This window comes from Leishmania martiniquensis, chromosome 13, assembly GCF_017916325.1.
Source record: "Leishmania martiniquensis isolate LSCM1 chromosome 13, whole genome shotgun sequence".
In the NCBI taxonomy this organism is placed as follows: Eukaryota; Euglenozoa; class Kinetoplastea; order Trypanosomatida; family Trypanosomatidae; genus Leishmania; species Leishmania martiniquensis.
Window position 1 is genome coordinate 487,363 of NC_090148.1, and position 13,338 is coordinate 500,700.

At 62.4% G+C, this 13,338-nt stretch overlaps 5 protein-coding genes across 5 annotated transcripts; all 5 read right to left on the reverse strand.

Moving 5' to 3' along the window:
• Positions 1–57: 57 nt before the first annotated feature.
• LSCM1_05956 (uncharacterized protein) lies at positions 58–792 on the reverse strand (the record flags this gene model as incomplete). Its single annotated transcript, XM_067323390.1, has 1 exon — positions 58–792. One exon carries the CDS (start codon positions 790–792, stop codon positions 58–60), a length of 735 nt encoding a protein of 244 aa, XP_067180341.1.
• Positions 793–2,382: 1,590 nt separating this feature from the next.
• LSCM1_05957 (uncharacterized protein) lies at positions 2,383–4,233 on the reverse strand (the record flags this gene model as incomplete). The annotated part of the gene is made up of 1 exon (XM_067323391.1): positions 2,383–4,233. The coding sequence occupies one exon, from the start codon at positions 4,231–4,233 to the stop codon at positions 2,383–2,385; it is 1,851 nt and encodes a 616-aa protein (XP_067180342.1).
• A 426-nt stretch (positions 4,234–4,659) lies between these two features.
• Positions 4,660–8,298, reverse strand: LSCM1_05958 (uncharacterized protein; the record flags this gene model as incomplete). The annotated part of the gene is made up of 1 exon (XM_067323392.1): positions 4,660–8,298. One exon carries the CDS (start codon positions 8,296–8,298, stop codon positions 4,660–4,662), a length of 3,639 nt encoding a protein of 1,212 aa, XP_067180343.1.
• A 2,142-nt stretch (positions 8,299–10,440) lies between these two features.
• On the reverse strand, positions 10,441–11,091 carry LSCM1_05959 (uncharacterized protein; the record flags this gene model as incomplete). Its single annotated transcript, XM_067323393.1, has 1 exon — positions 10,441–11,091. The coding sequence occupies one exon, from the start codon at positions 11,089–11,091 to the stop codon at positions 10,441–10,443; it is 651 nt and encodes a 216-aa protein (XP_067180344.1).
• A 1,101-nt stretch (positions 11,092–12,192) lies between these two features.
• Positions 12,193–12,888, reverse strand: LSCM1_05960 (uncharacterized protein; the record flags this gene model as incomplete). The annotated part of the gene is made up of 1 exon (XM_067323394.1): positions 12,193–12,888. The coding sequence occupies one exon, from the start codon at positions 12,886–12,888 to the stop codon at positions 12,193–12,195; it is 696 nt and encodes a 231-aa protein (XP_067180345.1).
• Between the last annotated feature and the right edge of the window lie 450 nt (positions 12,889–13,338).

Sequence of the window (13,338 nt, forward strand, 5' to 3'; positions counted from 1 at the left end):
GCGGCGAGGCAAAGCGAAAGGGTTACGTGGAGAGCTGTTTCAGGAAAGGCGAAGGGCTCACGCGTGTTGCTCCGTACGAGGTCGGTTTGTCGCGGCTGCGCCATCGCTTGTCTCCGGCTTAAGCGTCAGGACATGTGCTGTAACGTGCTGAACCAAAGCGCGCACAAACTCGCTGAGAAGCACCATGCGTTGACAGCATCGCACCTTGGCTTCTGCGTCCTGCCGCACCATCGCCTCCAACTCACGAATGCGAGCCCTGCAGCGCGCGAGACGGGGCCCCATCTCTTCTTCCGCAGGAAGCGCTCGCAAGTCAACTGGAAGCTGCGCCACGTTCGACGCCGGATCTGAAGTGCCCCGAGGCACCGCCGCCAATGTCGGTGGGGCACGACTGAGCAGTGTCATGAACTCGCTGAGGGTGACGAGCTCGCGCATATGTTGACGAAGGAGATGCTCGTAGCGGCGTGTCTGCAGCGCCTCAGTCTGCAGACGCATGGGCAGCTCTGCACACCGCATCTGCGTGTACCCCAGCAGCTCACTTGTGTCTACCGCATGGGGGCTTGTCGCTGTGCCTTCCACCACATCCGCTCTCCCGGTGGTGGTAGGGGTGAGAGTGGCGTCTCGCAGAAGCGGGCACCGAACAGCGTTCCAATCCTCCGGGGTTAGAAGCGAGAGCGACGAGGCCGCGTTAGCCCGAGAGGACGGACCCGGCGCCGTCGAGGCAGCCAGGCTGTGCAGACGCTGGCGCACCTCATTTTCGGCCTTCGCGAGGATGCTGTCAAGAGCAGAAGACATGAGATATGCCGACGGTGTACTTTTCCTTTGGTGTACCGACGTGTGTGTGTGTGTGTGTACGCGTGTGCGTGTGCTTGCTGAGAATGCCGCCGTCAGTAACGTGTATCGGTGTGCCTTTGCGCCCTCCGGGAACACTGCCACTGCTGACGAGCACACACACACACACAGGCGTGCCGAGATTCGCATAAAGGCCGGAGAGACAAGGAACCGAAAGACGCAGTGTGGGGGTGAGCGCGAGCGCTACGCCAAACGCCTGCCTGATACACGCGAGACACCCCGGAGGGACACAGAGGGGTCATGGGAGCGAAGAGAGGATGTGAGGAGGGAGCGGGAGGGGGAGGATTGGGAAGCTGCGGCAAAGCTTGCGTCCATGACTTGCAGCTGCATTCGAACGTGCGGCGCTTCCACGGCGTGTGTGTGTTTGTGTGTGTGTGTGTGCATGTTTGTCTGTGTAAAGGAAGAGGGGAGCGGGCACAGAGGAGAGCACCGACATCACGCTCGCCCGATTCCCCTGCCCCACGAGCGCATATCTCTGAGAGAGACGGGTAACCTGTGGCTCCCCAGAAGACGGAAGCAGAGCTACGCATCGATTACAGCGCGGTCAGCTGCCCGTCGCTTACGCGCGCGTCACCTCAAGAAGGAAGGCAACGAGGTCAGGGGTCAAGTAGCGGCCCATGCGAACACCAGTGTCGTGGAGAGGGCCAGCTGGAACGAAGAGCAGAGCAGAGAGAGGTTTTGTGCTTGTGTGCGCGTGTGATTCGATGGCACATGTGCGCACGCAGAACGAAATGAACTCCGAGAGCCAACGCGGACTGGAGAACCCCCCTCTCCACTCCGCTTCCCCCCCTCCCTCCTAACCGGGCCCAAGCGGGCACAGAGGAAAAGATGCAGATGTACGCCGACGGGGATGGGGGGGGGGTTGCCTGCAGCGGCGCTATTGGGGGCAGAGAAGTGATTGGGGTGCGGTGTCGGAGGCGAGTGAGGTCGGAAAGAGGTCAAAAGCATTGCGCTATACACGCGGACGAGAGGGCCGGCCTCCTACGCCGGGTGGGAGGGGAGGGGAGGCTGGGCGGTCCCTACCAGCACGTTGGGGTCGGCCCGTGTCAGTCTACGCTCACAAAGGTGGGGGGCGAAGAAACTGCAGTACACTTCCCGATATACATACATCGTCATGTGCGCAGGCCCTCTCTCTGCAGAGTCCGCCAATGCCGGTGCGGTGGCGTTTCTCACGCGCCACGGAGACATATAGACGCGCGTGAAGGGGCCGCTGATACCGTTTTGGGGCGCATCTCGACGCCTTCTCGTCCACATTCTCGTCGAGGAGTCCCTCACGGCGTTCTCCACCTGAGCGGTACGCGTGCGAAAGGGATGGGGGTGGGGGGAAGGCTGGGGGCAGACCGCAGCGCTTATTGGGGCTCAATCGGATCAGCTGAGAGGTTGGAAAGAGAAGAGGGGCGCTGCCAGCTGTGAATTAACACGTGCGCTTGCGCTAGTGTGGACGCCCGTTGCGGCTCCAAGGAAAAGGCAGCGATACCTCCCCGCCGCGCCCACCACGAACCTCCTCCACATCTGCATCCCCCCCGCAGAAGCTTAAGAATGCGGGGGCGGTCTCGGCGCGAGCGTTGACGCGCACGGATTTCTTGCTGTATTCTCTGCGAGGGTTTCCAGGGATTTGGCGCGTGCGGAGGAGGCTACCGGCGGCGCCACAGGAGTCTCTGCCGCAGTTTTCATGCAGGCCAGTGCATCTTTCCTGACCTCTTGGCGGCTGCGATAGTGGTCAAGATTTTTTGTGCACGATTCCTTCTCGAGTAACCGCAAGGACTCGGAGTACGCTACTGACTGCCCTTGCAGCCTCTGTTGTATCCGGCGCCACCGGTCTTGCTGCAACGCCTGCGCCGTCTGCAGCACCCGCGACACATTGTCCCAGTGCGCCGCCACGTCGCGCTGCAGCCGTGCCTGACTCACTTTCTCCGTAAACTGAAGGTCATGGCAGAGCTGAAGGGTTGCGCCTCGCCCCACCTGAAGAGTAGACACAGCAGTCACGCTTTCGGCTACCTGCGGTGTACTCGGTGCCACTGCCTCTTCCGTCGCTATTCGTTGTGGGTCGGGACCGTCCCCAACGCCACGGCTGTAGTTGACGGGCAGGGGAGCGGTCGAAAGCGTGCGGACCGTCACGGCGCTATCCGATGCGGCATCTACGGAGCGCCGCAGGATGAGCTGATGCACCAAACGCGCCTGCTCCTCCTCTAGAAACACAGCCTCTCTTGCACGACCACTGTGGCGTGGCTGACTACGGAGCGCTGCCTCGGTGCCAGATGGGGAACCAGAAGGCGCGAGACCTCTACGCGTGTTGGTATGCTGCGGGCGGACCAGAGCGCCGCCTTCGCGTGCCGCTTCCACGGTGTTGTGTAGACGCCGTATGACAGTACATCTGCCTGGAGAGAATGCAGCGCCTGCCGCGCTCGAGGGCCGCTGCTGCAGCGTATCGCTCACATCACTTTCCGTGCCGCTGCTGCTGCTGCTGCTGCGTTGCAGCACCTCCTGACCGTCCTCCACCTCGACCTCATCAAGCCGCTCCAGCAGAGGGCACGCGGCGCATATCTGCTGCACGTACGCGTGGTGCCGCTCCCTGTCATCACCATCACTCGCTACCCCGCCGCATCGGCTCCAGCACGGGTTGTTAGAGAGGTTCAGACTTCGAAGGCTCGGACAGGGGAGCTCGTTGCGCAGTAGTGTGTCTACAGAGGCGCTCAAGTTGTTGTGACTGACGTCGAGGAAGAAGAGGCGGTCCAGTTGCTGCAGCGGGGCGAGCGAGGTGAGCTGATTGTGGTGCACCACCAACACCTGCAGCTGTGAAAGCAGCTCAACGCCTTCGAGGTCAGCCAATGTGTTGTGCTGGAGATATACATGGGTGACGTTCAAGAAACACTGGATCGGGGCAATGGAGGTGAGCTGCCTCGCTGGGAGCTCCACACACCGAGTCTGCAGCGCTGCTTCTGCAATGCCTGCGACACCGCCGACGCGGTCGCCTTTCGTCAGAAACTGTGTCACGCCGTAGCGGGTGCGACCGCAGTTAGTCAGCGGCGTAGCCACAAGGGACAGCCTGGCAGAGAGCTGCCTCCTTGCTAGTGCCGTAGATGCGGAGGCTGAAGGCCGACGTCGATCTGCGGGAGCTATCCCACATCGAGGTGACATATCCTCGACATCTTCACTGTGGAAGCGCTCAACTGCCGGCGCGCGGCTTGATGTGAGCAGCACTCCCTCATCCCCACAGGCGGATGCCGCTGTGCTCGACGGGGTGGCACCGTTCTCCCTCGGGCGGTCCTCATCTCCCTGCTGCGACTCTGCTAAAAATGCGGCCAGCGCCGCTTCATCGGGGTCATCGAGACGGAAAGAGGCGTAGTAGGCTACCTCCTCGGGCGTGAAGTTGGGAACGGACATTATCTGAGGGGTGGGGTGCCGCTACTTTTGCTTCCGGAGTGTGAATACATGCACGCATGCGTCAGAGAGGCGACGTATGAAGAGGGCCCTGTACCGTGAGCAGCATGAGTCATTGCTGCTGGAGAGGAGGGGAAGGGGGATGGAGATGGGGAGAGGGGGAATAGTGATGAGGGTGTCGGGGTGGGAGCAGCCGGCTAAGGATGGGGCCGTGCGCACGAGATGACGGAAGAAGAACCACCGCGCGCGCAGTTATTCGGTGTGCGACCCCCTCTCCCCTATCCCTGTGTCCGTGTGTGTGTGTGTGCACAAGGCCGTGACATCGACCGTCTGTTTCCAAGCTGCAGTTTCACCATCTCTCGCACAGAATTGGATGCACGTGGGCACAGATGCACGTCTGGACGACTGTTATGCACCGGCGCGCGCGTGTCAGCGAAAGCGAAAGGATAGCGTCTCCTCATCGGTGCCGCAGTATCGATTGAAAGTCAGTCGCACGACCAGCGGTTGCAGACGCGTGGCGAAGGCGGCCTGGTGGTGCTCCGTCGCGGCAGACACCGCCGCGACGAGGGCCTCGACAGCATTGCGTGTGCTACTGCGGATGTGAGACACAGGCAAGCACGAAGGGTCGAGCGCCACCTCGAGCGTCCGCTGCACCGCCGCGCGAACTGCCTCGGTCGCTGGGGATTGCATCCCTCGCTCCCGAGCGTTCAGAGCAACGGGTGGGCGGGCGGGGAACGATACCAAGCTAAGCTCCAGTAGAAGCGCATCCAACTGGTAGCAAAGATCCATGCAGGAGAGCAGCTCCGGAGACGAGCTCACGGCCTTGGCGAGCAGGCGCTCCAAGTCATACACCACGCGGATTGCGACATTCTGCGTGAAGGAGAGCAGTTGGTCCACAGCGAAGTTGAGTGTATAGTAGGCGCTTCCCAGGCCTCGCGACACGTATGGCAGGTGCTGCGTCGCACTCTGCCCTGGCGGACCCATTGCCTGTGCTACTTGCGCATCCTGAGTGTCGCGTTGGTGGAGCCGTTTCTTCTGCTCCCGAAGTGTAATTTGGGCATAGTAGAGGGCACACTTGTAGCCGAAGACGTAGCTCCACACGTCGGAGAGCGCCACACCATTCCAGCCCGCCTCAGCTGTGGCTGCCGGTGACGATCTCCCGTCACTTGCGTCGCTGGCATCGATGTAGAGACGCCGGCGGCGCTGCCAGAAGTACGTCTGGTAACTGCGCATCGTCGCGTTCGTCAAGGGCTGCACGTACAGGCTCAACTCCTGCGGCTTCAAGATGCGCTCGAAGGCGTCAGGGAGTTCAAAGTTCAACTGGAAAGACGCGAACACGTCCAGCATCTCGGCAGCAGCGGGAAGGCTGTCGCGCCCTTTCTCCGCCTTAGACTCCTCCTGCCTCAGCATGGCGGGGGTGGCGGTTGTCGGCAAGTTCGCTGCCGCACCCGCAGCAGCGACCCTCGCGGGGAGTACGGAGAGCCGCACGAGATCACCGAAGCGCTTCCCGCGCAGCGCGTCAGCAAAGAGGGCAGACACGACAGGAGCGGCAGTGCCGAGCCGGTTGTACATGGCCGCGCCACCCTCCTCGGCGTTTCGCACCCACCATCGCGGCTCCATGTGCAGCCGCTCGAGAAACCCGTGAACAAGTCTCTCCTGGTCGCGGCAGAGGGCAACGTCGATCAGTAGCTTCAACGCATAAATAAAGGAGCAGGTGGTGGTGGCGGTGTGGTCCACGGGCTCCGCGCCGCCCTTTCCATCTGGTGGTCCGAGGGATCCAAGCAGTGGCCGCGCTGCCGGAGACGTCGTATCTGTTGACGGCTGCGGCGGCTGTTGTGCCAACTGCGCCGATTCACGCAGCGGCTGTGAATAAAGGCAGCCGCTGGCCATGCCGCCTCCGCCAACGACCGCGTGCAGTGACATTGTAAACAACTCCCTCAAGCGGCGCTCCTGCAGGCGCTGCACAACCACACCAATTGGGATGAGCAGCGCCGTCGTCACCCAGCGCGCACATGGGATGGTGACGTTGATCCACAACTGATGGGAGCGTTGCGTTCGCTGCTCCTGGCCTCCCTGGCCCGATGCCGTGCTACCGTCACGCACTGAAGTCCGGTAACGCTCCTCCTCTTCAGCGAGGGCGTTGGTGAAGCGCACGTCCGGGGCGGTGGCCGATTCACTGATGGTGAGCGTCCACAGCGATATGCCGCGCCGGCGCAGCACCCCGCTACCCTCATCGCCGCCACCATCACCGCCGATGCTGTCGAGAGCATCAGCAGCACTCTTGCCACCGGTCTGCATGAAAGGGCCATGTGTGCCACTCCCGCCGCCACCACCACCCCCGGCTGCCAAGCGCTGCCTCGGAGAGGATGCAAGGGGTGACGGAAACAGGTAACCCTGCTCGTCGGCGGCGCCCGAGGAACGATACTCATCGCGGCGCTGTTGCCACTGCTGCTGTCCGCTCAGCGCCTCCGCCAGCATCGAGGCAAATCCGAGCGGAATCGTTGTAGGAAAGTACGTGTAGTGCAATGGACCTGGGCTCCCACCAGCGTCGCTGCTTCTCGCCCCATTCACCGCCGCCAGTCCCGTGCTCGGAGCGGCTAACTGCACGAGGCGGCGGCGTACGTCTTGGTTCTGTTGTGCATACGCCACAACAGCCGAGACGGCGCCACTCCCAGCTTGGCCACCATCCCCGGGCCCGTCGCCGGCCTCGTACAGGATGTGGTGCAGAATATCCTTTACACTCTTCTTCTGCCACAGCGGGCTCGTCGATGCTCCCGTTGCACTTGTCACGGCCGCTGCCCGTGTGTCGCCTTCCGATCCGCCCACAGTGGCCGGGGCGCGTCGTGGATGCATTGGGGTCCGCGACAGTGCAATTTGCCTGTGCCGGCGGGTAAAACAGGCGAGACTACGCAACACAAACGTACGGGCCGACGTAAGGGCAGCCCTTGCGAGGTGTTGCTCCGAGACGTCCCCGCTGCGACGGCCGGCCCGCCAAAGGGACGACACCCAAAACGTACCGACAGCCTCACCGCTGCGATCCACACCCGATGGCGATGGCTCTCTCGTGCGCTGCGCCGCGTCCTTTCCCGCCTCCCTCGCGCCAGCGGCGTCTGCGACGCTGTCGGCGCCATCGTACCCGACGCAGTTTAGAAGGAGTGAGAGAATGTCTGTCGGGCAGCGGCGGCTGGCGTCATCGATGCGCACGTGGGAGAAAGAAGAGCGAAACAGCCGTGGCAGCTGCCGACGCCACGCCAGCGGGTCGATGCCGCGTACGAAGCCGAAGATGGACGCGGTGCAGAGCAACACATAGGGCCACGCCGTGTAGAGCAGCAAGGCGACGTAGAAGCGGTAGAGATCCATCGACGACGTGTCCTGGAAGGCGCTCGCCTGAATGATGAGTGTGTCGAGGAGGCGAGCAGCCAGCTCTGCAGACGTGAGCGACCGTGGTAGAGCCTGCCCTCCAGCAGCGCTTCCTACGGCCGCTTCTGTGGTCCACACTGGGCTCGATGCAGCACTCAGCCTCTCGAAGTTCACAATCCCTTCGAAGCAGCCGCTTTCCTCTACCAGCACACGGCAGCGCTGTAGTGGGACAATGTTCTCGCGAGCGGCCGCCACCAGGTCAGCCAGCGAGCACGGCGTGGGCAGCAACTCGGGCGCCACACCCTTCGCGCGAAAGGGCGCTTGTGCTCCGTCGGTGTGCCCTGCCGCTGCAGCACCCTCGCACAGCACCACCAGGTATTCCTGGGTCTGCAGTACCCACCGGCCAAAGTCAGCGCTCAGCTGTCGCAGCGCCGAGCACAGCCGCTCCAGGGACCCCACCGCAGCCGCCTCCAACGCCTCGGAGGCGCCCTGCACACCTATGCTCTCGTCTGTGACATTTTGAGCGAACGCCTCGCGCACTTCCGCACCGTCGCGTGAGACGTGGCGCGCGAGTGCCAGCTCGCACCGACGTACATGAGCGTCAACCGTTGCCACGTCATTCGCTATGTCCAGAAGCTGCTCCAGCGCCCCCAAAAACGTGGGCGGCCACGCATGAGCAGCCGCCTCGGCCAACACAGCGTCTCGCATCTTCCACAGGCTACCATGGGGGCTGGGAGAGGGGCCAACGTGTGCGCTGCTACGTGGGTCATTCCTGTCGGTGCGCTTTTCGCAGCTTGCGGTGGGCTGCTGGCGCAGGGCACAGAGAACGTCGAAGAGCACCGCCCGCTGGCGGGCGAGGGGGTCCGTATGCGCCGCAGTAGCGTCTCGAGGAGCCGTAGACGGCAATACCGCCGACGGTCGACCGCCAGGCCCGCCCCGCGTCGTAATGGTGGTAAACGAGCGCTTCCTCCCTCGAGCGGCGGCGCTGGCGCTCAAAGACGACGACGATGACGAAGACGAGGGTGGCGGGGGCGGTGGCGACTGGAACGCGAAGGCAGAGCCGACCCACTCAAGGGAAGCAGCAGAAGAGTGAGCGACCGCGGAAGAGAAAGAAGTCGGCGAGCGAAACGAAGGGGAATAGGGCAGCGTCGTATGTTGCAGACACTCCGCCAGTGTGCGTCTTGGTGCACCCTTCATAGCGGCAGCTTCACCCACGGATGCTGTGGCGCTTCTGCTCGGCGGGGCGGCAGACTCTGGCCTCGGGAAAGTGTGAGGAGAGCGCGCAGACAAGTGAGGTGGCGAGGCGGCAGGCGGCACGACGCCTTCCCCGTCAACCACGCGGGGGATCGATATAAGCGCGTCAGCAAACAATGGGCTGCGAAGGGGCCGAGGACGCTGCAGTAGCGGCCGCGTAACGCTGCCTTGAAGAGGACTGGGGAGGCCAACAGCAGCAGCGGCGGCAGCGGCTGGTTCGGCGTCTAGCAGGCCGCGCGGGTGTTGACGCTGTCGTGCGGCGGTGGAGTCATCTCTGTCCTCGGCTGCAGCGCCGCAGGACGATGGCACAACTGGACAGCTGGGCGGCACTAGAGCGGACAGCGAGGACGATCGGGAGGAGAAAGCGGACGATGACGAGGCCTGACAAGCCTCAAAGTACTCGTCTAGGGTTACATCGACCGTCGCTTCCTCTGCCTCCTGTGCTGCATCGGCGGCGGCGACAGTGCTGCGCATCGCAGAGCTGTGCGGCATAAGCGGCACTGAGACCGACAATGATGACGCCATCCCCGCGCTTCTGTGCGAGTGGGACGCAATCGCAGATGGGCGTGTGATCGCTTCTTGTCTTGTCCTCTTCTCCTTCCCTCTGCTTCCCTGTGTAGGTCGATTAGTGCACGTGTGTGTAGACGGCGAAACGGCGCGATGCCACGCAACGGGAAGGTCGAGGAGGAGAGGAAGGGGGGCAGCGGATCTAAGGAAGGGCGGTGCTTTTATGTGTGGTGGCTCTGTTTTTACGGCTCGGATGTGCCCGCCGGCCTCTGTGAGCGACGAGCGCGAATCCTTTTCTCGCCGAATAACGTTGTGCGCTGAGAGGCCGGCTGCGCTGGTCCACGAGCTGCGCCAATAGCTGTCCGCACGTGCAGAGAAAAAGCTTCCCACGTGAAGCTTCCCAGCGTAGATGGGTGCTGATGGAGGCGGGCGATGGGCGAATGGATGAAGAGGCGGGCGAATGGGAGAGTTGAGAGGGAAGAGCACAGGAGGGGCACGGGCTCACGTGAGCGAGCGGTAGAATACTTTCCACGATGCGTACGAGTCCGTCGGCGGCGGAGCTCTGTGGGCGCAGTGACCGGCAGACCGACGCATGTTGCGCTGGTGCGGGGATGCCCCCCTTTCAAGAGCACGACGCTGAAGGGAGAGGGGCGCCCTTTCCGCCAAGGGAGGCGCACACGCCCCTGCGCTGCCGCTGGTGCCATGTGTAATACCATTTTTTTCCTGTTCGCTTCTGTCCTCCCTTGCCCTGTCAAGCGGCTTGCGCTATTTCAGAGGCGAGGGTAGCGGGGAGGGGGGAGTGAAGGCGATGCGGCGGTGAGGGATCACACTGAGAGGGTTCAGCGAGAGCGCCCACCACCCGCTTGTCCTCCGTCTTCCCCCGCCTCTCTCCCCTCTTCCTCTGCAGACGCCTACCCGGGCGAAGAGGAGGACAGAGGGATTGGCACGGGCCCTTGTTCACATCGCCGCACTCATCGACAGAGGAAGAGGGTGAATGAAGGGCGACAGCGCGCCATGAACGAAAAATACGCTTACACGCGGAGGGGGAGGGGGAGGCGGGTGGCACCGCTATGCACCCACGCACCAACTTTAGCAGATGATCGCTGCCGTTCCGAGGAAGGTGTCGAAGTTGAAGAGGACATGGCCGCTGCGGTCTTGGTCATAGTAAGCGAACGCGTCGCGCGTTTGCGCCATGAAGATGGAGAGCTCGACGTAGTCGTCGAAGCCGAGAGAGCCTCGATGCTGCCGGTCGAACTTCCGCATGACAGTTTGGAAGGTTTCCTCTCCAAGGACGAAGCCGCTGAGCCGGAAGGCCTCCAGCGCCTCTTTGCTGTCGAGACGCCCGTCGCCGCTGGTGTCGCGCTGGCGGAAGCGTTCCTGCATTGCTGTGAGAAACTCGTGGAGGTGGGCAAATTCTTCTATTGTGATGGTGCCAGTGCGATCGAGGTCGTAACGGGCTAGCAGTTTCTGTGTCGTCCCAAAGCTGAACCGGAAGCCGGCGCTGAAGAGGGCGGCGTTCAGCTGGGCCACATCGATGCGCCCACGACGGCCATGGTCCACCGCCTGGAACCAGGTGAAGAGCTCTGGCGGCGCGTAATACGGCAGCGGTACGCATACACCACTGCTAACGGAGCCGCCAGGGACGGTGTAACCGATGCGTTGTCCTTCGCCGTACGCCACATTTGCACTGAAGCCCTGAGAAATTTGGGGATACCCGTACCCTGAGCACCCATCTGCCATGGTGGTTGATGTAGCAGAAGGGGTGAGATGACGAGGGAGGGGAGGGGGCCGACACAGCTAGAGCGGCACGAAAGAGTTGAGGAGCCCTTTCCACGCACGTGTGTGTGGGGAGGTGGGTGGGTGGGTGGAGAGGCGAGGAAAATGAGTTGACGGCGAGGGCGCATGCGAGTAGACGTACTGAATGAGGAGGCGGCAGGGGAGGGCAAAGAAATGGCGAGAGAAAGGTGGAAAGACGCACGCCGCGGCACAGACGGCAGCCACACGAGTGCAGCGCCACCTCTGTGTAGGAAAGAGGAAAGGTGTGCGCGTAATCGACAAAAAAAGGTGCGTGGGTGGGGATAGGCGATCGCTTCGGCCCCTCTCGATACACACACCCACACCCACACCCACACACACGCGCATTGCACCTTTCCTTCCATCGTTCTACGCAAACGCTCCTCACTCTCAGCCGTCACGGAGGAGATGGAGAGGGGTGCGGCACCAGAAGGGGGTGAAGTGCGCTGCAGCACGCTGAAGCAGAGATATACACTTCGGTGGGCGGAAGAGGGGTGAGGTGTGTGCGTGTGTGTCGGGGGAGGGGGGCGGCAGTCAAATATCACATGCTCTATGGAGCGAAAGAGAAAAAAGGGGAGGGGGAGGTGCGCTGAGGCGCGCGCGTCGATGGCTTTGTGCGCCTGCGACAGTGAGCCAGGGAGGCAAGCGGGACGGGGGAGGGGAGCTGAGCAGAATCTGTCGCACAGCACGCTCACAAAGACACAAGCAAGTGAAAACGGATGCGAAAAAAGATGACGCCTCAGACGCGCGACGCGATACTCTTAACGAGACACATACCGGCGGAGGAGAGAGAGGGGCCCAATCAGCAAAATACGAACTCTCTCCCCCACACACACTCACACACATCACACAGCACAGTTACAGTGATGTGTGTGTGGTGTGTGTATGTGTGTGTGCTTGCAGGAAAGAGCAGAGGAAGCAGAGGAGAGGGACAGCGCAGAAAAGCAAAACTTCTCGCCCCCTTTTTTCTCTGCGCCCTCTCGCCTCCCCACCTCTCTCCCTCTCCGCGCAGACCCGCCTACGCACGCTCCGACTGCCTTCGCTAGTCTACAGGATGGAGACGCTGCCACCGACGAAGGTGTCAAAGTTGAACGTGACCAGCCCCGTGCGCTGGCGGTCGTAGAAGGCAAAGACGTTCCGCACCTTCGAGATGAAAAGGGAGAGCTCGACGTAGTCGTCGAAGCCGAGGCAGCCGCGGTGGTGGCGGTCGAACTTGCGCATCAGGGCCTGGAACGTCGGCTCCGAGATGCGGTAGCCGCTCGCCTGTAGGGCGGCACGCACTTCGCTGGCGTCGAGCCGGCCATCGCCGCTGGAATCACGCTGGCGGAAGCCGTTCTTCATGCTTATAATGAATTGATGGAGGTCCTTGAACTCGTTGAAGTTTATCTCGCCGCTGCCGTCCTTGTCGTACATATTCAGCAGCTTCTCTGTCGTGGCGAGACTGAACGGCACGCCGGCGGACGACAGGGCTGCGTTCAGCTCTGGCACGCTAATAGCGCCGCTACCGTCCGTGTCGACCTTGCGGAACCACTCCATCAGCTCTGCATTGCTCTTCATATGCTCCGCTGCAGGCGCGTACACACCGGTAGCGGTCGGCACCGCTGGCTGTGCGCTGCCGTAGGAGGCTTGGGCGTTGTAAGGCAGTGGCATCGTCACGGGTGGTTGGCCACAGTCGGCAGAGGGTGTGCCATACTGCGCAAGAGGCTGACCGTAGGCGACGTTTGTATTATACGGGTACGCCATGTTGGCGCGAGCGCGAACTCGACGAGATGTACGTCAAAGAAAGGGCAGCGGCTCGTAAGCCGAAGGAAAGGGGCGAGGGGAGGGGGAGGAGTGGCCTGCTTAAGAGCAGAAGGGGGGGGAGTGCAGAGATGAGCAAAGCGGGAGGGAGGGGGGCGTAGAGGGAGGGGAGGGAGAAGCCGCATAGGCGCCGCACGGAGGCGCACACGTCCACATGCAAGTGCATATTGAAGGAGGTCCAGAAATAAATAGAAGACGATGCCATCGCTGCGTTAAGGCGTTTGCAGGGGTGCGCGCAGGCATGTCTGTGTGTGCGTGCAGCGTCCGTTACGTCTGAGGCCCGCAACTGCCTCTTCTTCGTGTCTGCAGTGCGCGCCAGCAGAGAGGCCGATCGTGCGCTCACTGAGGAACGAGTCGGATTGGGGATCGGGGTGAGGGTGGAATGTATGGGTA